Source organism: Danio aesculapii, chromosome 19, assembly GCF_903798145.1.
Source record: "Danio aesculapii chromosome 19, fDanAes4.1, whole genome shotgun sequence".
Classification (NCBI taxonomy): Eukaryota; Metazoa; Chordata; class Actinopteri; order Cypriniformes; family Danionidae; genus Danio; species Danio aesculapii.
In genome coordinates, this window is record NC_079453.1 from 9,590,156 (window position 1) to 9,614,078 (window position 23,923).

The window sequence follows — 23,923 nt, forward strand, 5'->3', positions numbered from 1 at the left end:
AATAAAAGGTGTTGAAGGTACAATTCCTTGAATGCTTTTAAACCAGTGTTTTGGTATATATATGTTAATGTGTTGAACCATTAGCATTTTTTTTTTTTTAATTTACACTTTTTCAGCTTTTTGCTAAGGTGTATTTTAAAATTAGCTTTTCAATATTTTGCTACTTAAGATTATTTCCATTAGTTAGGCGAAGTTTCAAATTGTCTGTCTGTTAAATGCTCAATGTTCATTTTTTTGCAGGACTCATGGGAGATGGTTGGAAAGAAGAAAGTTTCAGGTCAGAAGGAAAGCGCACAGACAGATGGAGGAGATGAAGGAAAGGAGAACCGAGAGAGAGGAGGAGAAAGAGATGTGGCACGTCGCAGAGGAGGGGCCCCACGGAGGGGCCGTGGAGCCAGCCGCGGACGCGAGTGTGAGTGCTCTTTATTTTACTGTGAAAACATCATGCCATTGTTTTCCCTTCTAACTGGGCATTTTATTCAAAATATGCAACATTCACTATGGGCCTGCAGTATGTCTATGAATTTTTTTTTTTGTTAGTGAAGCCTGTTCTAGGTTTGTCACCATACTGGAATTCGGTACCAATCGATATTGAAATTTTAAAATAGTTATTTTCCTGTTACAGGGTTCCCACGGGTCCTCAAAGTCTTAAAATGTCTTGTATTAAAGTCCGGGATATTAAGGTCTTAAATTTACCGTAAAGTGGCTGTAGGTATTAAATTTTCAGCCGGTGTGCTTAATGACTATAGGGAAGCACAGTGGTCCACCGTAAAACATTTAATAGTTGATTCATTTAGTATGTGTGAAACAAGTACTGCAAAGGTGAAACGAATGAAGTAAAAAAAAAAAAAAAAGCAGTTTTTGACTGCTGTCAGGCCAGCTGCTAGTTCAATAAAAACAGCCATTCTAGCCCCTAAAGTATTTCCACAGTGTAACCACAGATACAGACACTGGAGCATTTTAAAGCCGCGATTCGTAAGTGAATGAGCATGAGACAGACAAGTCTCGCTGACGTCCAGCTTTTCCAGCGCCTAGACTGCAGCTCTGCACAAGACGTTTGGTCTTAGGAGAAATGGTCATGCCCAACTGAGCCTGGTTTCTCTTGAGGTTTTTTTTTTTTTTAATTCTTCACTTTCGCCAATTGGTGAAGTTTTTTTTTTTTTTCTCTCGCTGCTGTCGCCACTGGCTTCCATGGTTTGGGATCTGCTGAGCTGCACATCGATGGATTTGCTCTTCAGTGTTTGGACTTTGTGATTATTAACCACACTGAAGTGAACTTAAACACAAACTGAACTGACACTGTTTCAATTTACTATGATCTTCTATGTAAAGCTGCTTTGACACAATCTACATTGTAAAAGCACTAAACAAATAAAGGTGAATTGAAAAATTTAATTGAATCAATTATATGTCAGCTTATAGACATACCAGCTGATCAACAAGACTGAAATGCTTGAGTGTCCCTGTATCTGTGTTTGCACTCGGTAAACATCGGCGAGTTCAGTGAACCAACGGTCTTCACAGCCAATAACAATTGTTTGTCGAGCACGTGAACACTGGCATATTTTTGAGAACAGTTTTGAGCACAGTTTTAAGAACGCGCTCAAATGTTAGCTGGAAGTTGTCGTTTTCAAAGTTTCAATACCAAATTCAAGTGTCGTGAGAACCCTAGCCTGTTCACAATATCATGTTCAAAATCGAAGACTGTTTAATTTGTTAATCATTCTGTGATTTGACCTCTGTTTTGTGTAGCTTCTCCGTTAATTGGGATTAACTTCTGCTACTAGGGATGCTCGGATCGATCAGTACCTGCTGATAATTAAATTTTATGACTCAATTGGTACTCGCTTATCTTGCCAATCTCATGAACCGATCGCAAGTGTTTGTAAGAGTTTGCAAGCAGATTACAATTAAATGGCCTTGCATGTACTAATTTGAACTGAACTTCAACTCTGAAAACTGGACTGAAACAGTTTCAATTTACTAGAACTTCTGTGTTAAGCTGCTTTGACACAATCTACATTGTAAAAGCGCTATACAAATAATCGTGAATTGAATTGAATGTACTTATTTTCTTATTTAAATTTTTTTATAACATATAACAACTGAAAGTTCTGTGTTTTTGACAGTGTTGCAAGTCTATTAACCTGGCTGGAAATAGAAAAAAATTGAAATTTTTATTTTATTTTTTTTTACTTAATATTACTTGTAACATACTTTTTGCAATAAACAGTGGTTTATAGGCACATTTCCTTTTAGTAAAGAAGTGTGCATTTTAACTTATCCATCAAAATGTCTCAATGAAAAAAAATTGACTGCATATTTGAAGTTTAAATTGCCATCTTAGTCATTTTTCATACCTTTTTTAGCTGTTTTATCTGTTATTATCTGTAAAGCTGCTTTTGACCATGACCCGTCTACACTAAACCGTTATAAGAGATGTGTTTAGGGGTTATATGCAGCATCGTTAATTTATCATCACTTAAACTATCACTTACGCATCATACTTGGAGGGAAAATGTGCTTTATGCATTTTTAAAGCTTGAAGCATCAGAATTGGTACTCTGCATCGACTGATCACCATGACTAGGAATTGTTACTCTGTATCGGCTGCAAAAATCCTGATCAGAGCATCCCTAGCTACTATATATGAAAGTGACATTTTAATAGTCACTTAATAACTTCAGTCAAGCATTGTTGTAAAATGATGTGTATGTTAAATCCATAAAAGCAGGTAAATCTTCTGTTTATTCAGCAACCGCTATAGGGATTTCCTTTGTGGCGTATCTGGAGTTTTTGTGTGTGAGAGCGCCCTCTGGCCTTTGGGTTGATTTTACTTTTGATCACAGAGCTATGCTTTCCTGACAAGATGTGCATGACGATCAGTGGTGTAAAGTAACTAATTACAAATACTCAAATTATAAATACTCAAAAGTTTTTCTCAGGAATTGTAATTTACTAAGTAGTTTTAAAAAATGTACTTCTACTCTCCCTTAAGTACATTTTTAGTGCAGTATCTGTACTTTTACTTCTACTTTCCTTCAATCTGCAGTCACTACTTTTTTTCGTGTCTATGATGATTAGAAAAATCAGTCCTGTGATTCTTGTCCAATCAAATCACACAGAAGCGGTATATCGCATCATAATAAACAACCTCAAGACATGTGCGCTTTGTAATTGCAGCAAACTGTTTGGAAGCATTAAAAGTGTTCAAGAAGATATCCAAAATCTTTACACACATTGACCCTGAGACCCAATGTTTAGATGCACGTCACTGATGAGAAGAGGATGGATGTTTACTGCATGATGACCAAAATGGCCTTAAACACCCAGAAGGCACAAGACCTCAAAATAATGTCTGATTGAAGATGCACCTCAACGTCATGGGGACATTGCATTGTTTGGAAATTAAAATCGTGTTGATGTCAGGCTGGCGTCAATGTCCAACAGCAAACCAAAAATCAACCAAATATCAACATCTAATGACATTGTGTGGACGTTACCAATATGACGTCTATCAGACGTTGGGTTTTGGTTGCCATACCTGACGAATAAATGTCAGTATTTGTCGTCATTAGGTTTAAGATGTTGGCTCAACATTGGATTTTGGTCACTTTCCAACACAACCTAAAATCAACGTCATTTGACGTCATTATTGGACATCAAAATAATATGGTCTTTAAACGCTGGCTAGACATTAAATTTTGGTCACCTGACTTGGAACTAAATTGAACCTAATATTAACGTCTTATGATGTTGTGTGTCTGTTGGGCAATAATTAGGGCAGTACAGAAAGTTACTCTTGCACACATTCACTAATACATGTAAATGCATCAGCTTTTTACAGCGTAATGCTCACTACTCTTGAGTACTTTTGATAGGGCTACTTACTCATACTTTGAGTAATATTTACAACAGGTACTTTTACGCTACTTGCACTACATTTTTAGGCAAGTAATGGTATTTTTACTTGCGTATAATTTTTCAGTACTCTTTCCACCCCTGATGACGATAGAGCTCAGCTTAATTGCAAAATCATAATCGTCCAACCCCAGCCTGCAGTCAGCGTTGCCTTTGCCTGTAATGATAAACAACAGCACACCACAAAACCATCACTGCTCCTTTATAGTGCTGAAGGGACTGTGTGTGCCACAGTAAAGCTTGAGCTGCTACCGGATACTCTCTCTCAGCCTCCGTCTGAGGTAGAGAGCAACATAAGGCTCAGACACTCCATTGACTCTTGTGGGTTGATTTGGTTTTGAGCTGTTGCTAAAACTGGGTTTAATGCAAAATGCACTAACCTGTACATGTCAACCAGGCAAATATATGAAGTCAAATAAATGCTGTTCCTAAATAACAGAACTCATAAAATGTGACTTTGCAAACTATTTTGTTGCTATTGGCATCAGCAATCTTTAAAAGCTTTTACTGTGGAGGCTGCTTTTAACCTTCACCAAAGATAGGCTGGCATGCCACTTAATGGAATACTTTAGTGCAATAAAGAGTTCACAGATAAATTCAAAGCAGAGTGGCTTGATGTGTGCTTAGGCATTTTTGGCACTCAAACTGAACCACTTTTCATTGTTAGGATCTGTTTTAATAGTAAAACCAATGTCTTAAAGGCCCAGTGTTCACCCGTATGTTCCCTTTTTGTGTATTTCACTTCAACTCTTTCTATTCTTTGTTCCCTGTCTTCAGTCCGTGGGCAGGAGAATGGTTTGGATGGGGCCAAGGCAGGTGGAGTCGCGGGCAGAGGAACTGAGCGAGGCCGTCGGGGAAGAGGCAGAGGAAGAGGTGAGTTCTGCATACTCATCTAGATAAAGAGTTTGGTGGTTTCTGGTCTGACTGTCTTCCTGTGCAGCAGGTGGAGCTGGAAGACGAGGAGGGAGGTTTTCAGCTCAGGGCATGGGGTAAGTTTGTGTGACTCCACTCAGGTTCTTGCCCTTTTTGCATGTTTTTTGCAGAGAGCCGCCAGAATGGTAGATTCTGGGAAATGCTGGTCTTTAGCTTGCTTGTTAAATTCATCATCTTGTTTTTTTTTTTTTTACAAAAATGGCTGAAGGTATGGTGCAAGGTTTTGTGCTATTCTGTGGAGTCAAACCTGTCGGCATTTAGGCCTGTTGGTCTGTTTAACTTGAAATTTTGTGCATTTGTAAGACTTGTAAGAAGGTATTTAACATATTTTGAATGCACAAATGTAAACAGGTAAGTAAGATACAGGATTTGTTTGTGAATTTTTGTGCTTTTAGGCTGGGTGCTGGATTTTTATAGAGTTTATTTAATTGTTGGATGGCAACTGTGGGTGGGCGATTTAGATATACTGGTATGAAGGTCAACCTCTAGATATTTGAGTATCAGTTGAATCACCGTTATGTAAAATAGCACCTCAGGAATAAAGGGAAAGTCTGTAGTTGCTGCTTGGTATAGAAAGTCAACACGCTTGTTAAATATGCACCATTTAGAGGTGAAGCTTTGCCAAGCCCTCACAATTTCATACCTGCAACTTTAAATCCATTTATTTGTGCAAAAAGAATCCGAAGCATTAAAGTACACCGTTGCATCCAGTGTAAAATTCATTTGGTATGGACCACAAAAACATCTAGTTGCTGAGCAATATAATGATTTTTCACAACAAAAACAAAGATATATAGTTTTTATTTCCCCATGTGTCAGCCACCCCTAATAGCAATCAAAATGGTAGAGATGCACCGATTGTGAATTTCTAATTGGCCAATTCCTAATATTTGTGACCTGCCAAGAAATTGAAAAAACATTAGTTTTCTCCAAACTACAACACTGTATTTTCTACTGTTCATAAATAAAATAACCATTTCTTATTTAAAAATTCACAAAAGCCAAAAGATATAAAAGCAAAATTTGTATAGCTTTGTACTTAACTCATAGATGCTTATTTTCTGATAATTTTTATCCTCTTCCAGTAAAACACTTGCTTACAGCTTAAATGGTATTGTTTTGTTCAACTCATTCAGCAAAATTTTGAAAATAGCTTGGTATTTTTTTTTCTATTGAATGTTGGCTAATATCACACATTAAACCTATTTAACTGATGACATTCATTCTGTCATTTTTGCTGTTGGTTAACCAGTCAAAATGAGCATCCCTAACCTGTCGCATTGACATGAGCTTAAGGAAATGATTTGTGCCGATGATCCAGTAAGTCGACTTGTTTTTCACTGTTGAATGCCCAATTTTTAATGTTACCAGACAATGTTTATTTATTTTTTTTTAATCTGGAGAGAATTTTATTTTAATTGCGACTCCTTCTTGAATTGTATGATTTTTATCAAAAGTAAACTTTTTTTTTAAACTGTTAATTTAATTATTATTATTATTATTATTATTATTATTATTATTATTATTATTATTATCTTATGTATTTATTGCTGTTGTATATGACATGGGCCTGTTGGTTAGAACATTTCTGTAGTGGTTTGAATGCGTCAAATTGTAAAAGTAGACTTACAATAAAAAAAATAAACGATCCCTCTTTAATAATAAGAATTATTATTTTTTTTTATAATCAAGTAGGACTTTTCTTCCTTTCTAAATAAGTAGCCAACTGTAAATTACAACCATTAAGTATTTATGATTTATTCATTAGATTAGAATAATTATTGGCTAAGTGGTTTTAGTCTGAGATATTGAATATTCTCAAAAATATTTGTAAACGGCACATATAGGGCCTATATTTTTTTTACATGTATTTTTAATAAGGAAGACGGGTGCATGTTTTTGCCAAAACTGAAATTTTTTTAAGTGCGTGTAAAACTATAATTTGCTCCAATTATGGGTTTTTTCTATAAAGAAGTTGTTACTCCACCTCGTGTAGAGCGTCATGTTGGGCGTTTTTACGTTATAACTAACATGGTTCAAACGACGAATCTGCGACAAAGTAATTAGTTTTGGGTAACACTCATTACTGCAATGTTCTTTTCCCAAACAGTGCATCATACTATGATAGTTCAGCCGTGAGTCATGTCGTTGTTGGGAAACACACCGCTGACCGGCTGAGGAAAAAAGGACTTATTCTGGTCAATCGGTGCATCTCTACAAAATGTCTTAATACCTTTATGAAGTGGTGCTGTGAGTGTTAATGTTTAATGTGTATTAACTAGATATTTTACCAGGAGTTTCACTGTTTTTTGCTAGCTTATCTTTGACAGTGTAGATTCCAATATTCCGTAGTCTAGAAGTGCTGATCTCTCATCTCTGCCCTGCCCCGTCCCTGATTGGTCTTTCTGATTCTGTTGAGGCTGTCTCTGGTCCCTTTACTCTGACTGTTGTCATCAGGCTTATTTAACTGGCACCTTACGCTTGTTTGGTTTGAAGTGTGCATTTGCTCTCTGCATGTTTTCTTTTCAGTTCTTGACCTCAGAGTACAAGTCTAGCCTGGTTTGAGTTGGCAAGTTACACCACCATTCCACCACCTATTGTTTCATCGGAAAATCTTTTGTCTTGCTCCGTTCCACCTGCAAGAGCAGGTGTGGTGGTTTGACCAGTAATGATGGACATGAGCATGACAGTTGCTCTGTCTCGCACTCGGATACACACTGTTCACACCATACACTCCCATCTTTCTGTCTATGTTGAGCTGCTTGTAATTCTCCCTGTTGTTTCTCCCTAAAGCCAGATTGATAAGGGCCCCAGATATGATTTTTCAGGAGATGAGAGGTGAGTTAAACTCTTATGAGCGTGTTGGTTTTGTGTGTTGGATTTTAAAGGGTTTAATAGCGATTTAGTCAGTGATTTTTGAAGAAAGCTTTCGAATTTGTGTTTAGTTTCTTCCAGTTTGGCTTCTGGGTTTGAGATTGACTGGAAAGCATATTTGCGTCTTTTGGTGTAATTGCAGTTTGCACATTACGTCATTAGTTTTTTTGTTTTTTTAGGTTGTAGTGGAACTGTTGAAGTGATGTTTGTTGCACTGTTACTGATGGTCGCTGATGTTATTCCTGGCTTCCATCGTTCACTCTGTGTTCCCTCCAAAAAACCATTTTTTTTGTATGTGTTTTTAGTACATTCAACCCAGCGGACTACACTGAGCCAGCCCAAACAGAGGAGAGCTACACAAGCGGCAGCACTTGGAGTAACACAGGCAATCTGGAACCTGAGGATGGAAACCGTGAGTAGTGCCTTTATGATGTTAAAAGAAATAACATTGTGGTGTTTTGCCAAAAAATAGAACTTGAACTGGTCTGTTTGGTTAAAGGTTTAGTTCACCCAAAAAGAAAAATTGTTATTGATTTCCTCATTCCAAACCCATTAGACCCTTGTGTGTTTAGGAGGACAATTGAAGGTATTTTAGGTGAAATCTGAGAGCTCCCTCATCCACCATAGACACCAATGTTCCCAAGTCCAGAAAGTTACCCAAAATATCCTCAAAACAGACTATGGCCCAATCACAATTCTACCCGTTAGCCCTTTCCCTTACACCTACCCTTCGTTTTGTGCGTTCACTTGAAGGGGTAGGGGTGTCCTAATTCTCTTTAGCTTGAAGGCGTAGGGCTCAGGGGAAGGGGTAGATTTATTTTTTTTTCAGGACCACACTCGAAACCAAGGGGTAAGAATTTTCTTAGAATACACCAGCCACAATGGCAGTATAGCTGCACCTAGAAGTAAGGAGATCCACAAATTAGTATTTTATTATTATATATATTTTTCATTATTATGAATTTACAACAAACAAGCATATGTTTATACAGCATTCGTGATCGTCTGATCTCATATGAAGCAAGAGATCGTGATGACGTGTGCAGGTGCTGTAGTGGTGTCCCATTTCTTAGGGGTAAATTTTGAAGCCCTTCCGCTTCACGCTCCGTTTTAAGGGCCAAGGGGTAGGGGTACAAAAATAGAATTGGGATTGGGCCTATATGCCTTCTGTGGGTTAATTGGAATATTATCAAGCTAAAAGAATAGTTTTGTTACCACACAAAATAAAGGACTTAATTCAACAATTTCTTTGGTGTGAGTTTATCTGATTGAACCACTGAAGGCATTTGGTGTTTTTGAGTTCAGGATCTTGCTGCCTATGGAGGATGAGGGTGTACTAACACTTGGCATGGTAGTCTTAAACCATGCCCAGGTGCGATCGTCCCCTCGGCCTGCACTCACATTTTTTGCCTTTTGAGCCAGAGCACGCTTGCATCATCGATTCGACTGTTCCGATTAACAAAAGAGAAGCGCGCTCACTTTGTACTATAGAGATTGCTTTAGTACTGTTGTTTTGTATTATTTGAAGTGGATTGATATACAGTGACAGTCAAATCTTTTGCTGAACAAATCCATCACTTTTGACGCTCAAATGTTCATGAAAGTCCTCGTGCTGCAAGTAATAGGAGGTTGCTAAAGGTGCAGCTCACGTGCAGCAAGGAGTTTTGCATCTTTAATAAACTACGACAGTTCACATTCGTTGAAAAGTAAGAATAATTAATAAATCCATATGAAACGGTCCCTTAAAAGTGACTTCACGTCTTCAGTTTTGCACTCAGGCATGCCTGGGCCCGATTCAGAGCATGAACTGGGGAATAAGGTTCAAACGTGCCTGGGAACAGTTTCAATAGCCTAGTGCAGGGGTGTCCAAACTCGGTCCTGGACGGAAAGTGTCTTGCATATTTTAGTTCCAACCCAAATTAAACGCACCTGAACCAGCTAATCAAGCTCTTTCTAGGTATACTAGAAACTTCCAGGTAGGTGTGTTGAAGGAAGTTGGAGCTAAACTATGCAGGACACTTTCCCTCCCACCCTGAGAGAGCTCAGATTTCACCTAAAATATCTTGTGTAATCTGAAGATAAATATTTCAGGGATTTGAAATGGAGTAATCAATAACGGGTTTCATTTTTGGTTCAACTAACCCTTTTATTCGTTATATTTATTTATTTCTATCTTATTTTGGTACATTTTTTGGCAGAATAATACTTCAGGGAAAACTTTTAAAATGTGGGTGTTTGTACTTTGGGTTTGTCATTTTCAAAAGCAAACTCAAACCATAATCTCTAATACCTAGTTGCACATGCACAATTTTAGGATAAATTCACTCGCCAACAGTTGCCACAATTGCCTGAAATCAGTGCTCATTTATGTGAATGAGTCACACAGTGTTGAATGATCAGATGCAATCTAAAAAAGAATCATTGAGGCCTCTGAAATATAACACGCTGAATATCCAGACCTTTCACAATTTCATCTTTGAAAGTCATGTGGTGTGAACTTTCCGTAAGAGTTTGTTCATAGGCCACGTTCACATTGGGTTTTTATTGTGATCATTAAAAATCCAAGAGATTTTTGTTATTTTAAGTGAGTAAAATGTATTTGTATTAATTTCAGACTGAGATGTATTGCTGATTTTGGAATGAATGCACTGTATATTGATTAATACACAATCAACTCGTGATCTCATAGCTTGATTTAATGTAAATAAACCAAGCTGTTTTGAGACCTTTTTTTTTTTTTTTTTTTTAAGCTTCACTCAAATAAAAAGCTCTTTTAGAATAAGTACTTGCACCAGGTCCAAATAGCATTAATAAGAGGGAAAATTCAAATGAAGTACTGTGGCTTAGTACTTTGGTACATAGCCTGCATGAATACACGAGTGAAGAACTGCACCCCATCTGCCATGTTTTCAGAATGAAATGTACAGTCTGATTAAAATATGTAAACGCTGCTCTTCTGACACTCATTCGTTTCCACAGGGCTTGAGTTTACAGGTGGAGAGGGAACAAACTATCCTCTGAAGTTTGACTCCGCCCCTGGTCAGTCTTAAATCTTCTGCATTAAATAATCAGAGCCAAGCTGTTGTTCACCTGTTGTCATTGTAAGTGAGCTGGCTGTCTGTGTAACAGGTGCTTGGAGAACTGCCACGGAAGAGTGGGGCACGGAGGACTGGAATGAGGATGTGAGTATTTGAACCGAGACCAAAAACCTGCTTTCCTTTTTAAGAACAAGGATATCAAATGTGGTGGTTTTTATTAATATTTATTTATTTTTTTATTCTACTTTCTAGTTGTCAGAGACCAAGATATTCACTGCCTCCAGTGTGGCATCCATGCCCATTCCACAGGAGAATGTCACCATTACTGCTGGACAGAGGTATGCCAATGACTTTTTAAGGGGAATATTGTTGGTTCTTTTAACTATAAAATCACTTTGATTTAATATTCATCCATCTACACTACCAATGAAAAATTGGTTAATGGTTACAAAGACCTTCTATGGCTCAGGCTAAGTAAGGGCCGTTCACATATCCTGTCTTGAGCGCACAAGTTTATTTTCAATAGAGGCACGTGGATACTGGCAAGGACATGTGCGCAAGTGTTACAAAAAAGAATGGCATAAGCGCACTACAAGTCACGTGACAAGAACTGACCGATCAGCTTCATATTTTGTATGGAATGTACACATTTCCTCTCCAGAGTGAAAAAAAAAAATACTAAACAAAAATACCAAACAATTTTGTAATAGTGGATCAACAGTGACTTTTAAGACCGGTTAAGCAGCCTTTGGCTACATTTATTCTCTTTATAAAAGAAATACCATGCTAAGATATAGCTTAGATTTACGTTAGACAAATACTATTTATTTATTGTTTAATTGTCATTTAAGTCAAAAAAGAGAAATTGGCTATTTTTTATTTAGTGCTGTATTAATTGGTTACAAAGCAGCAATAATTAACACTTCAAAACATAAGGAATTTTCATGTGATTTTTCTAAACTAGTAGTTTTTTTAAATTAATGAATACATAATCATCATGGTCACTGCGAAACTGATTTTTCCTCCGACTATAATCATACGAGCAAAATCTATAATCATTGCATCCCTATATACGCCTTCCTAATTTTATACTTTTAATATCATAATCACTCACCTTTCTTACATAAGCATGTTTGGCTTCCAGGATTGATCTGGCTGTGTTGCTGGGGAAAACGCCTCCCTCTTCCTCTGAAGCAGAGCCTGCTTCACTTGAAGGCCCACAGCCACCATCTCTGTCTCAGTCTCTGGTGTTCAGCAACTCAAAGCAGACATCATCACTGTCCCAGTCCTCCTCCAGTGCTCCTTACAGCCAGCACAACATGGTGAGAGAGCATGTGTGTGTCTCTGTCTGTGTGTGTGTGCTTTTTATTTTGTTCGTAATTCAAAGTTTAAATGGTCAGTATTTTGCATTTTTATTTTTAGATCTAAATATATCATATTTTGTTGCCTTTTCAAAAGCTCTTTGGTGTTATTTAATTAATATATATTATAGTTAATGAGGTCGACAATAGAGTTAGTCAAGATTTTTATCATTTTAAGTGTACATTTGATTGGGTCTTTTGGGCTTCAGATTTAACTTAAAAGTGGTTTAAGATATACTGCTTTTTTTCTCCTATACATTTAATTTTTTATTACTTTTTATAATAAATGGTATCCTACACTAATATTACACAGTTGCCGCATAATTTGAAAAATTATGAATTTTTTTTTTTTTATATTTTCATTCTCCGTTTTTCCTCAGGTAAGCATGCTCGGTAAGGGTTTTGGAGATGTTGGGGATCCAAAAACAACCACTGGAGGTTCGACGACTGGTTCTCAATTCCTGGAGCAGTTTAAGACAGCCCAGGCTTTGGCCCAGCTGGCGGCCCAGCACTCACAAAGTGGACCACCCAACGCTGGTCCTTCTACCTGGGATACCAGCCCATCTACACTGGGGCAATATGGTAAGAGCCATCCTTTTGCTGCAATTTCTCTTAACATCTCTCATAATGCTCTTGTTAGGTTATTAGTCTTCCAGTAGGTGTTTTTTTTTTGTGTGGCAATTTAAACACATGAGCGTTTACACAACAAAAGCAAACCAATCTACTGTCTTCGGCTACTGTTGGAAGTGGCCATTTTACACTGTTACTACACTTTTACTGTCGCCTATTTGTGGTCGAATGTCTGAAAATATCATTAGATAAAAACCACCTGTAGGTCATACTCTCACCTGTCTATGTGCACCAGACACTTGTTTTTGAAAGCATTGTGCCATTAGTGTGCTTCACACTGGTGAGTGGGCTTGTCAAACCACCTGTCGTACACACTCTCTCCTTAGTCATAGGAATTATTATTTACTGCTGTTCTCTGATGATTTTGAGGTGTTAAATGAGTAAGTGTAAATTTCATTTCTGCAGATATGAAACCTCAAACAGAGCCTGTGCACAGTCCCTTCACCAAACGGCAGCCCTATCAGCCAGCCTCCACTTCCTCCTCCATGATGGATGCCTTCTTGCAGGACAAAACCACAGCCCCTTCTAGCACCTCGGCTCTACCCTCTCAGTCCACCCAGGTATCTTCACTTGCCCAGGCCATCATCACCCCGGTCTCCAAACCCCCAGGACCTGCTCCAGGCCAGCAGAACTCTTCCAGCCCCGCTGACCTGCAGGCATCCAGCCCACTCCCCCTGCAGCAGCACAAACTCAAACAGCAGAAGAAGAGGGCTTCCATCACAACCAAGGTCACCATTGTAATAGTTATTAGGGTTCTTGGATGTGTTGTGGAGTTTAATGGGATTAATCAATTATACTGGATTCACCTTTTTTCTTGATGTGACTACTGCATTTCAAATTATGGCTTGGGCAACTTGCAGTAAAAAAAAATTACTTCAAATGATAAAGTTGTGCTACAAATAATCATACATGTTAAAACTGAGTGAGAGGTAGGGCGTTATTTATTGACCGAACACCATTGTTAAAAATAGTTCGGAATGTGGTTTCGTTATGAAGCACTCTAGTTTTATTAAAATGTGGCTGCTGAGTGCACGCCTTGGAAGCAATGCCGATTAGCACGACGCGCACATGGTGTGCAAGCAGCGCACACGTGATGAGTGCATTTTCCTGATACACCAAGTTGAAAAACATCTGAGGTCTCATGTATTAACACTGCGTACGCCAGATTTCACGCTCTCGCTTTGATTTGCTAACGATGAAATTAACGTGTGCGTTTGTCCACGCCAACTTCACGCCACCTCATAGAGGCAATTGTGTTAAATTGCACACTACAAAGTATCTTTGAGCTGTGCAATGCCAGCTGTATAGGGCGGGATCATCTGCATGTCTAGCAGGTATATAAAGTTTCCATACCATGCTGTTGAACCGTGTTAAAGTTAGTTTGAAGTTTGACATTTATTAGACATTCGATTGCAAACCAATTAAATTCTTTGCTCCTGTTATAGTTTGAGCCAAAAATAGGTCAGATATGCATAAATATATGCCATTTATGTTGCACAAGGCTTAATTTCTCGATTTAAAAAATAAATAAATAAAAAATTAACCATACGAATAAATTAAACAATTCAACTATATGAAATTATACAATAAAACCAGTACAATGCACAAGACATTTTAGAATTGGCACTTTATTTATTTTATAATGATTTTTAAAAATGTCTTTTAATGTAAAAATTGTAAGTCAGTTAAACTCTGACACCATTTGAGATGCAATTTTAGAACTGATTTGACTATTTTGTGTCGCCCACAATTGAAGGAACTCTTTCCTCAAAGGGTGTTAGTTCAGCATCCCCTGTTCTCCCGCCTGTTCAGAACACACTTTGAAGGTGCGCCGCTGTTCTCCTCTTAACATGCACCTTTACATAAGACCATTTATTTTTTAATTCACTCACAGTGCGATGTTAAGACTCCACTGCGTTAACCGTTTCAGCTAAACTCTCCCACTCCTATTTTTTTTTTCTTTTGTTATTAATTCCGAACGGCAAACTTGCAAATAACAGTCCGGTCTACCTCCAATAGGAGTTTCTCCAATTCAAATTCTGTGAAGTTTCTCTTGCTTGCTTTTGCCATTTTGCTTTTTCGTTTGGTTTTGCCAAAGTAGAGTCATTACTATATTTATTAGGGGGAGGAGGCAGGGAGGGGTTTTGTGCTCTTGCATGTGCGCCTAGTTTACGTTAATTTATACAAAAACATTGCATACGGACAAAGCTGTAAATGCGCACAAGCAGTAAAAAAAAAATCAGATGTACAAAACCCTGCGTCCGCGGGATCCCACGCAAATTCTCTTCGTACATCTGATTTTTAATTTTTTTTACTGCTTGCGCACATTTACAGCTTTGTCCGTATGCAAAGTTTTAGTATGAATTCAACGCAAGTCTTTGTACATGAGACCCCTGAACTTTTCAGGATGCCACAAGTGCACATCACAATTCATACAAGTGGAACCAACCAATCTGCTTCACACTTTGTATGCAATATACAGATTTTAGTAACGGCAGACTAATTACCTCAGACAAACACTGCAGTGCTTTTTACTTTTCTCCATAAACTTGCATCAGAGCTGCAGCAATGGTTTGTCTGTTTGTCATCCTTTGAGAAAACGCTTCTCAATGGTAGTTACGAGAAACGCCAGAGCAGCGGGAGTGCAAATCGCATAGAAAACAGTGAAGGAAACCGCATGCTCGTGCTTGTCGCTTCAGGTCAGAATAACAACTCATGTGAAAATGAGTGCTGTATAGCAACAGTGAGGAGATTGTAATTAAAAAAGGATGTAAGAATGTCGCCAGAGTGGCTTTTTGGTTTCTTGTGCATCCCAGCAACTAGCACCCCATCTGAAAGAGATTTTTGCATAGGGATAGTAAAGTCATTCAACTTAACAATTAATAATTTTGCAGGATGCATTTGAATAATTATGTCTAGTTCCTTTACTTGAAAACTCAGATTTGATTATCATAATTTGTGTTTACAGAGTTTGAGGTTTACTGTATCATTATTATTGACACCTTATAGATGTTGATCTGCCTTTTTTGAACACACTTTGTAGCATTTTATCAGGTTTAAGACTCTTTAATGCTTATGTTCATTTTATTATAAAGAAATCAGATATTTTATTTAATTTAGATTTTGACCAATAAAACTATTTGTTTTAGTAATGTTGGTAAATTACAATAAAATGTTTAAATAAAAAATCCTAATATTCCTAAATGTATTGTTTAGAAATATTCAACAATTATCGATACCGAATTATATGAAACATGATATCATGAGTTTTTTTTGCAATATCGCCCAGCCCTAGTGAGAGGTATATTAGGATTTCTATATTTTTGGTCTATCATGAAAATCCTATGTTTGGGGTTTTAACATATTGTATTACAAGCATATCTGTGGTCAAACTCCCACCCACCATTTAGATCCTTCTAGATGTCCTCTGTGTTCACTATAGTAGTGATGTTTAGCACTTAGTAATATTTCTGTGGAGTATTCATGTCCTCTGAATTTAATTGGATTCTTCTAATAAGTTGGCTACTCAATATTCAATGGATATACGGAGTAGAATGACACATTTTAATTTTTCATTAAATAATTTCATTGATTGCATGAATTACGAGTGTAAATTCCTATGAATTTTAAATAAAGTAACATGGGGCGTGGGATTAAGGTGGATACCACTGATGCTTACTTTCATTGTGGTTTTGCAGATCCCAGCTCTGGCAGTGGAGATGCCGGGTTCAGCGGATATATCCGGACTCAACCTGCAGTTTGGAGCATTACAGTTTGGCTCTGAACCGGTGCTTCCTGAGTATGATGCCTCTGCAGCTGTTGCCACGACAACACCAGGCAACCAAGGCCAGAACAGCCTATACACAAGTGCTAGCAAGTGAGTTTCTTTGATACCTGAAGGCTGAGAGTGTTCATGTTGATTCATCCCTCGTGATGAGTAATATGTATGATTAATTCATTTTTTACCAAGATTAAACTGTTCTAATCCTTTTATATCAATATTGCTTTCAGTGTTTCCCCTAGGTTTACAGTTTTTAGTGTGGGGGGGGGGGGTACTGGTCTTTTTAATGACCAGTAAATGACTGAACAACTATAGGAACTCTACAACCGTTTATAAATTATAATTAAACATTTATTTTATACCTCGTTTTATTCACAAACTGTGCAGCTTTTGTCACTGCATTGTATCTTTATGGGCTTCTGGAAGAACATTTCCTGAGCCTCTTGGTGTGGAAAGTCAGAAATGTCTGGCCCATTTATTGAGACACTTATTAAACATGTCTCTTATAAAAATTTAGATGTGAACATGTTATGGCCAGAAGCAGCTTTACAGAAAATTATTCATCCATTAATTTTACTTCAGCTTAGTGCCTTTTTTTATCAGGGGTCGCCAAAGCAGAATGAACCACCACAGAAAAATTACAAACAATGCAAATGATGGATGAAAATTTAGTTAAAATGCACATCTATAAATCTAATAATTGTTTACTAAAAGTAAATGGGCCCATAAACTGCTTTTTATACCAATGAGTGTATTACAAGAAGTTATATTATTAAATATTCATGTTAAAAAAGTTATTTAATAGTTCCAGCCAGCTTTTAGTGTACTTGCAATATTGTCAAAACAGAACTTTCAGTTGTTATATGGAAAAAGGCATGTGAGATCATTCAAATATTTTGCTCATCTCCAACTATTGACTGCAGTTCTCTCAATGAGAGGGAGAGAGGGGGATTTGCACTCGCGATATCTTGACTGCTTTATTCATTTAACCTAACAAATGTAATGCTTAGACCATCACTGTGCCTCGTGATCTGTTCTCTTGCTCATTTACTCTTGTTGCCATGATTTTAGCTTGTTTATTAAAGTTGTGATCTGGCGCTATATAGATAATACAATTAACGTCACTTCTTGAGGGGTGGGTACAGCCGTTGGGAGGGCGGGGCGCACCCTCTAATATAATGGTAGGGGAAAACACAGGCTTTAATATAATATTATACAGAACCTAAAACGGAATAGGACATTACTACTGTTTCACTAAAATAAAAAAATAAAAAAATAATAATAATAATAATAATAATAATAATAATTATTATTATTATTATTATTGATATAATACAAAACATATATTGTAGGAAATTAGTTATCAGGCCAGGAATATGGTCTAGTTCTGCATGATTTTATCTCATGGTGCAATACAATGAAACTAGACCTGAATGTGTCAAACCAAAGAAATGCTCATTAACTTTGGCAAAAAAAACACCTGCCCTCCAAAGGGTGGTCATAAATGACACACAGGTCGAGGTTGTGGAGGAATATAGGTACCTAAGAACAATTATTGACAACTGGTTTAAATTTTTATCAAAACACACATGCAATTATTAATAAGGCTCATCAAAGACTTTTTTATTGTGGAAACTCAACCTTTTTTAGTGTAGAGAAAGTTATTCTTAAGACCTTTTTATTTTGTCATTTTCCTTTATTTGCTGGTTTTCCTCAGACTATAAAAAAAAAACAAGCATCGTCTTCAAAGCATTGTTAATTTGTGCTTAATTCTGTGAGTTCCCCTGCAAAGTCTTCCAATTTCGAACAGCAGGTCTTGAGGATAACATAGGATACTAGAAGATAGCATGCACCCCTTAAACAAATATTGTGAGTAGATGCTGTTTGGGTGACATTTAAGGACAATAATATGTTCCACAAATCGTTAATTTTACTTCTGTGCCTGAAGCAAGTTGGGTTGCGTAATGTAGTTAATTGATGGATTATTATTATTATTATTATTATTATTATTCAATTTTGTTTTTCCACAGATTTTTTTTTGTTTGTGTACTTGATGTTAGGTGTTAGTGTTTATGTCTAAATGAATTGCTGTTAAAAATATTTTGATCTTTAAATCTTGATTTATTATTTATAGGGTATATGCTGAAATATGCTAATAGGACTTTTAATTTGCCAGGAACCTGGGTTAATCGTTTCCGGTGAATTGTATGCCAATGCAAAATAGGCGCGTTTTCTTTAAAAATCCGCAATCTCCACTGGCTGAGTGATAACCGATATAAAGTGGGTCTCGGATTGAACAAGAAGCACTGCATTAAATTACATTTTTCCCCCGCCATGTCTTTATAAAATGAGCATTTATTTTACCCCTGTATATTCTGAGCTTCTTTCTAGATTACAGGTGTCACTCCTGGAGGGCCGCAGCTCTGCACAGTTTAGTTTCAACCCTAATTAAACACTCCTGATCAAACTGAGTCCTTCAGGCTTGTTTGAACCCTACAGGTAAGTGTGTTGAAGCAGGGTTGAAAATAAACTGTAGGGCTGTGGCCCTCCAGGAGTTTGACACCCCTGGTTTAGATACTTTTATTGAGTTTGGCTTTCATATTTCAACCAAACTGCACCAGAGGTTGCTTGGAGGTTTTTCTGCTACTGAGGTTTCAGTCTGTTTTTGTTGTCAAAAGTATCTAGTTTTGTACTTTTAGATACTGAAATTTTAAAAACGTCAATTTCCTGCTAACATTTGAGTGCCTACTTAAACCCTGCTGATTGGCTATTGTATTCACTTCACGTGCTCGACAGAAATGACAGATTGGTACTAGGCTTGGGACGATAACCGTTTTTAAGGTTTGGAAAAGTCAAGGTTTTAAAACCGCCAAAATGTTCTGTAATGCTGTTCCTAAGTTATCTGTAATATTTTTTTTATCTACTTTTTTTGTAGGACAGTGTCTCCGGCAGAAAAAATATCCAAAGATGCTGTTTTAAATAGTAAAGAAATCTGTGTTTTGAAACAAATGATGACCGCAGAAGTCAGTGATTAATTTTTTTATTATTTAGCCTGATTTGTTAACTGCTCCAAAATATTATACATTTTTCAAAAAATAAATATATTATTTTCAAAGGGGAACAAAGTTTTTTTTTTTTTTTTATAACCAGACATTTAAAAATAATATAGTTTAGAGCAGTGATCGCAATACCATTAAACCTTGATATTTTTATCCAAGGTTATCATACCGTCAGAATCTTATACCGGCCCATGCCTAATTGGTACCAAAAATCCAGTATCCTGCGCATCAACAGTAGTGGGCACCAGTTTTCAAATGCTTATTTAAATAATCATCAACACGGCCAATGTTAAAATTGCCAATTGCAAAAAAGACCTAAACCTCATAGACTGTTTGCTGATAGTTTCTGTTTTATCCACAGTGAGCAAGCAACAGCCCTGTCTAACCCCAGTCAGATGGAGCTATACGAGTCAAGAGCCAATCAGACACGGCGGTACCCCCCCTCTGTGTCGTCCTCCCCACAGAAAGACATGCAGACAAAGGTGAAACGATCAGCCTAATGTTGTACTATGATGAGTCCTTTTGAGAAATGCTTCATCCACTTTTTTTCCTCTGTCAACAGAATGGGTTCAGCTCGATACAGACGTCACAATCTCTGGAAGGTATGACTACCTTTTGAATGATTTCAGAAGTTTTTTTTCAGAGCCTTTTTTTTAAGCTGGTGAACATTAAAAAAAACCTTGACATCCAATCAAAGCTTATCCCTCAAAGGTGCACACATGACTTGATATCCAATGAATTTTTGGATCGCTACCTCTTTTATATCGTCATTTTGTCAGTTTTGGAGCATACTAGCTTATCAATATCTTAAACACTAACAATACTGCTACTAACATCTAAAAGTCATATTTCAATTTCATGGGACCTTTAACACATTAATAACAGATGTTCTCTTCCTCTTAGCTGCAGCAGGCTCTGCAGTGCCCGTGAAACCAGTGTCTGAATCAGTCGTCCCGCCATCAGTTTCCAACATGGTGTCATTGGCCGATCCCTCATCAGGCCCTCCTTCCTTGTTGACTACGTCCAATCAGACTCCTCTCAGTGCTCTTGGCCACGAAGACGTCTCACCCAGCTCATTGGCCTCTCAGCACAATAAGTATGATGTCCTACTGCATTACCTGCATTGATAAGTTTAGTATCATCTAGATAAGAGATATGCTAATAATTCTGTCTGTCTCCTCCCCCCCCCACATCAGCTCCCTTTCTACACAGCAAAACAGTTTGGCACCTTCTTCAGTTCGCACTTCAAACACGAGTCTGCTGGTGAGTTTACTGTAAAACACCTTTTGTTGTTAAAAGTAAAGAACAAAGTCAGCATGAATTCAGAAATCAAACAAAATCTTGGTCCTTGTTTGTTTACTTCTCATGAAATCACTAACTTTCACGTTAGTAGTTCAAAATTCAGTCAAGCAAACGGCTGCTGGCACTGTCTGTTTGTTTGTTTATATAGATATTAAAAGTTGATTATGGTGGTTTGACGAACATTCTGACATATGTGCTGATTTTTCAGGAAATGGTTAAAAATAGACTCTGCTGCATTATTTCATATCCCTTTGCAAATTATTTCAGTTATTTCAAAGTTTGATGCACACTAACAGCAGAAGAACCAAAACTAACTAACACTGTCCAAAAAAAAAACAGGAATTTGATTTACATTTTGTCAGTTTTGCAGCATGGAACTCGGTTATTAATATTATTTTTTAAACGTTTGTTTTGTTCATGGTTGCACAAAACTAGAGAAGCTCTTCATGATTTCTCGCTTTGAGTTCCAAACTTTGTTGTTTATAAAGGAGAGAAGTTCAAGAAACTGATTCTCAAATGCAGGAAGACATGGCTTGAAATGAACACTCAAAAATGTGCTTGCATACATGTGTGTGTGTGTGTATACAATCTTTTATAGAAAAATCGATAACCAAGGCTTTTTTTGTGTGTTGAAAAATGTCTGGAGGACAAACTACTCACAAAATACTAGAATAATTTTATAGTAAATGCAATGTTTTTAAACCATGACATGTAGTATGGATATGGCATTTACAATTGTTAATGAATGCCAAACAGCATTCTGTAGTATTAACTTTGAATTGATAAACTAACAAAAACTGTAGTATACCTTTAATTTTAGCAACAGTAAACTGTTGTGTACTTTTAAATCATTTTTATAGTTCTTGATAAGATTGGGTCAATAGACCATGCCATCGCCGATGTATAATAGATCTAGTGTACTATAATAGTACACTGCCTCAATCTTTTGCTTTCACGCTTGTACTTGGTCATTTTAATTGAAAACCTCAGATACTTTTGATTTTGTTCCTGTTGATTGCATCTTTTATAATAACCAAGTTTGTCGACGCCATTATAACGACGCAGATCACTCTGCCTGTTCATGCCAGAGTCCTGCGGAAAAAGTGATTTGACAGGTGGTAATTTGTGTGTAACTTATCTTTATTTATGATTTGGTTATGGGTAAAACCATGTGGGTAGGTTACAAATAATTAATCAGTTACGAAGTAATTAATTAGTCATAAATAATTAATTCACCGCCGCCTACGATGCCATTGTCAATGGCAATGTTTTACGTTACAAATTGGTTGACATCCAATAGAATGATTAACTCTTCCTCATTCAACACACCTGTGCTTTGTTTTATTTAAAAATAAATAAATAAATAAAAGTCTGATCCATTTTCAGCTGTGTGTGGAATAACCAATTTAATCACTTTCCCAAGTGTGTATAATTTTCTAATAACTCAGTCAAGTCTAAGTCTACATGAAATCAAAACTAACCCTATTGATTTTGTTAGCTTGCATTTTTAGTTTTGTGGTGAAAAATAGCTTGCCCTTGTAATCTAAAATCTGATTAAAAGATTAAAATCTGAAAATGCACTTCCTGTTTGTTTTCAGTTAAATTCTCAGATTACGTCTGTCTGAGTTATTGGGCGTGGCTAACATACATAACCACGCCCCTGCAACTGTCAGTTTTGATAACAAACAGAAATGGTGAGGAGGATGAGTCTGTTAGGCTGTAATAGCTCTCCCCACACCCTTTTCCTGATCTTTCTGAATGAAATGCCTACTTAACTACATTCAGTCATCATAGAAAAGGTAGTAGAAAGGAGTAGAAAAAACAAGCCACGCCCACTGTTTTCTCATAATATTGTTTCTCTAGGAACTGTGTCACAATACAGAAAAAAAAGTGGCTGCAGCTGCCGGTTCATGTGGACTTGAATTCTCTGTTTTATCTCTTGTTTGCTAACTCAACTCTTATCACTCTGATTTCTCTCTTCCACATTCCAGCACCCAGCGGACAGTGATTCCAGCTTGCACTCCTCATCCTTCTCTGTCTCTGCCGTGGCTCCATCTTCAGTTCCTCCTCCATCGTCAATTACTTCAGTGGCCCCCGTTTCTCACAGTGGCCCAGTTGTACCCTCTTCATCTGTCAGTTTGGTCTCCACACAGTCATCCATGGGGCCAGTCGGTTTGACCATGGGGTTGAACAATGCTGCGGGTGTGGTTTCAATGGTACCTCCTTCAGCTGCTGCATCTTCATCATCCTCTGCTGCCTCTGCGGCACCTTCATCTGCCTCGTTGTCTCGCAGCACGGCTGCCTCAGGTAACCATTTACAGGATCAGGAAAATATGAGATCTGGTGTATCGTTATGAAGAATGATTTTCAGTGAGAGTGGTAGTTAAAAGGATATTCACCTAAAACAATTCTTTCATCATTTACTCACCTTTTACATGTTTCAAACCTTTTTTTTTTTTTTTTTTTTTTTTAAACTCAAAGAGAAAATATTTTGAAGAAAGCTGGAAACCTGTAACCATTGACTTGCATTGTATTTGTTTTTCCTGCTATGGAAGTTACAGGCTTTTAGCTATATTCAAAAGCTTAAGTGTTCAACAGAGTAAAGAAACTCAAAGGTTTGGAAATATTAAGCAAATAGAGTAAATTTAAGTAAGATTACTTCATAAATGCTTGGAATTACACTTCTGAGAGTACACTTAACACACAATTGAATCGCACTTAAGTGGTTATAAACCTTTCAGTTTCTTCTGTTGAACACAAAAGAAGATATTTTGAAGAAAGCTGAAAACCTGTGACCACTTGCATTCATAGTCTTATTTAAGTCAATGTTACAAGCAGGGCTTGACATTAACACCCACCAAATGTGGGTAGATTTCAGCGGTGACGGGTTAGACAGCCACTTGGGCAGGTTGAAAATAATTTCCAAATGGCCGGTGCGGTCTCATCACTAAAAATGTGAATTTTAGTTTGATCATTTGTCAATGGGGTATATGCCGAAGCATGCTAATAGGACTTTTTTAATTT

The 23,923-nt window shown here is 37.2% G+C and overlaps 1 protein-coding gene across 7 annotated transcripts in view; it reads left to right on the forward strand.

Moving 5' to 3' along the window:
- The window catches only part of ubap2l (ubiquitin associated protein 2-like), a 43,857-nt gene that overhangs the window by 5,097 nt on the left and 14,837 nt on the right, over nt 1-23,923 (forward strand). For 3 of the 7 annotated variants that reach the window (XM_056480459.1, XM_056480458.1, XM_056480463.1), the window contains exons 5-21: nt 241-412; nt 4,699-4,794; nt 4,862-4,910; nt 7,648-7,692; nt 8,034-8,140; nt 10,708-10,767; nt 10,858-10,910; nt 11,019-11,104; nt 11,911-12,088; nt 12,508-12,709; nt 13,163-13,485; nt 16,456-16,634; nt 19,959-20,079; nt 20,160-20,199; nt 20,501-20,693; nt 20,794-20,860; nt 22,891-23,206. In XM_056480459.1, the coding sequence (XP_056336434.1) occupies nt 241-412; nt 4,699-4,794; nt 4,862-4,910; nt 7,648-7,692; nt 8,034-8,140; nt 10,708-10,767; nt 10,858-10,910; nt 11,019-11,104; nt 11,911-12,088; nt 12,508-12,709; nt 13,163-13,485; nt 16,456-16,634; nt 19,959-20,079; nt 20,160-20,199; nt 20,501-20,693; nt 20,794-20,860; nt 22,891-23,206 (2,287 nt within the window). The remainder of the gene's footprint in view (nt 1-240; nt 413-4,698; nt 4,795-4,861; nt 4,911-7,647; nt 7,693-8,033; nt 8,141-10,707; nt 10,768-10,857; nt 10,911-11,018; nt 11,105-11,910; nt 12,089-12,507; nt 12,710-13,162; nt 13,486-16,455; nt 16,635-19,958; nt 20,080-20,159; nt 20,200-20,500; nt 20,694-20,793; nt 20,861-22,890; nt 23,207-23,923) is intronic. The other 4 variants (XM_056480462.1, XM_056480464.1, XM_056480460.1 and 1 more) reach the window with 3 other exon arrangements.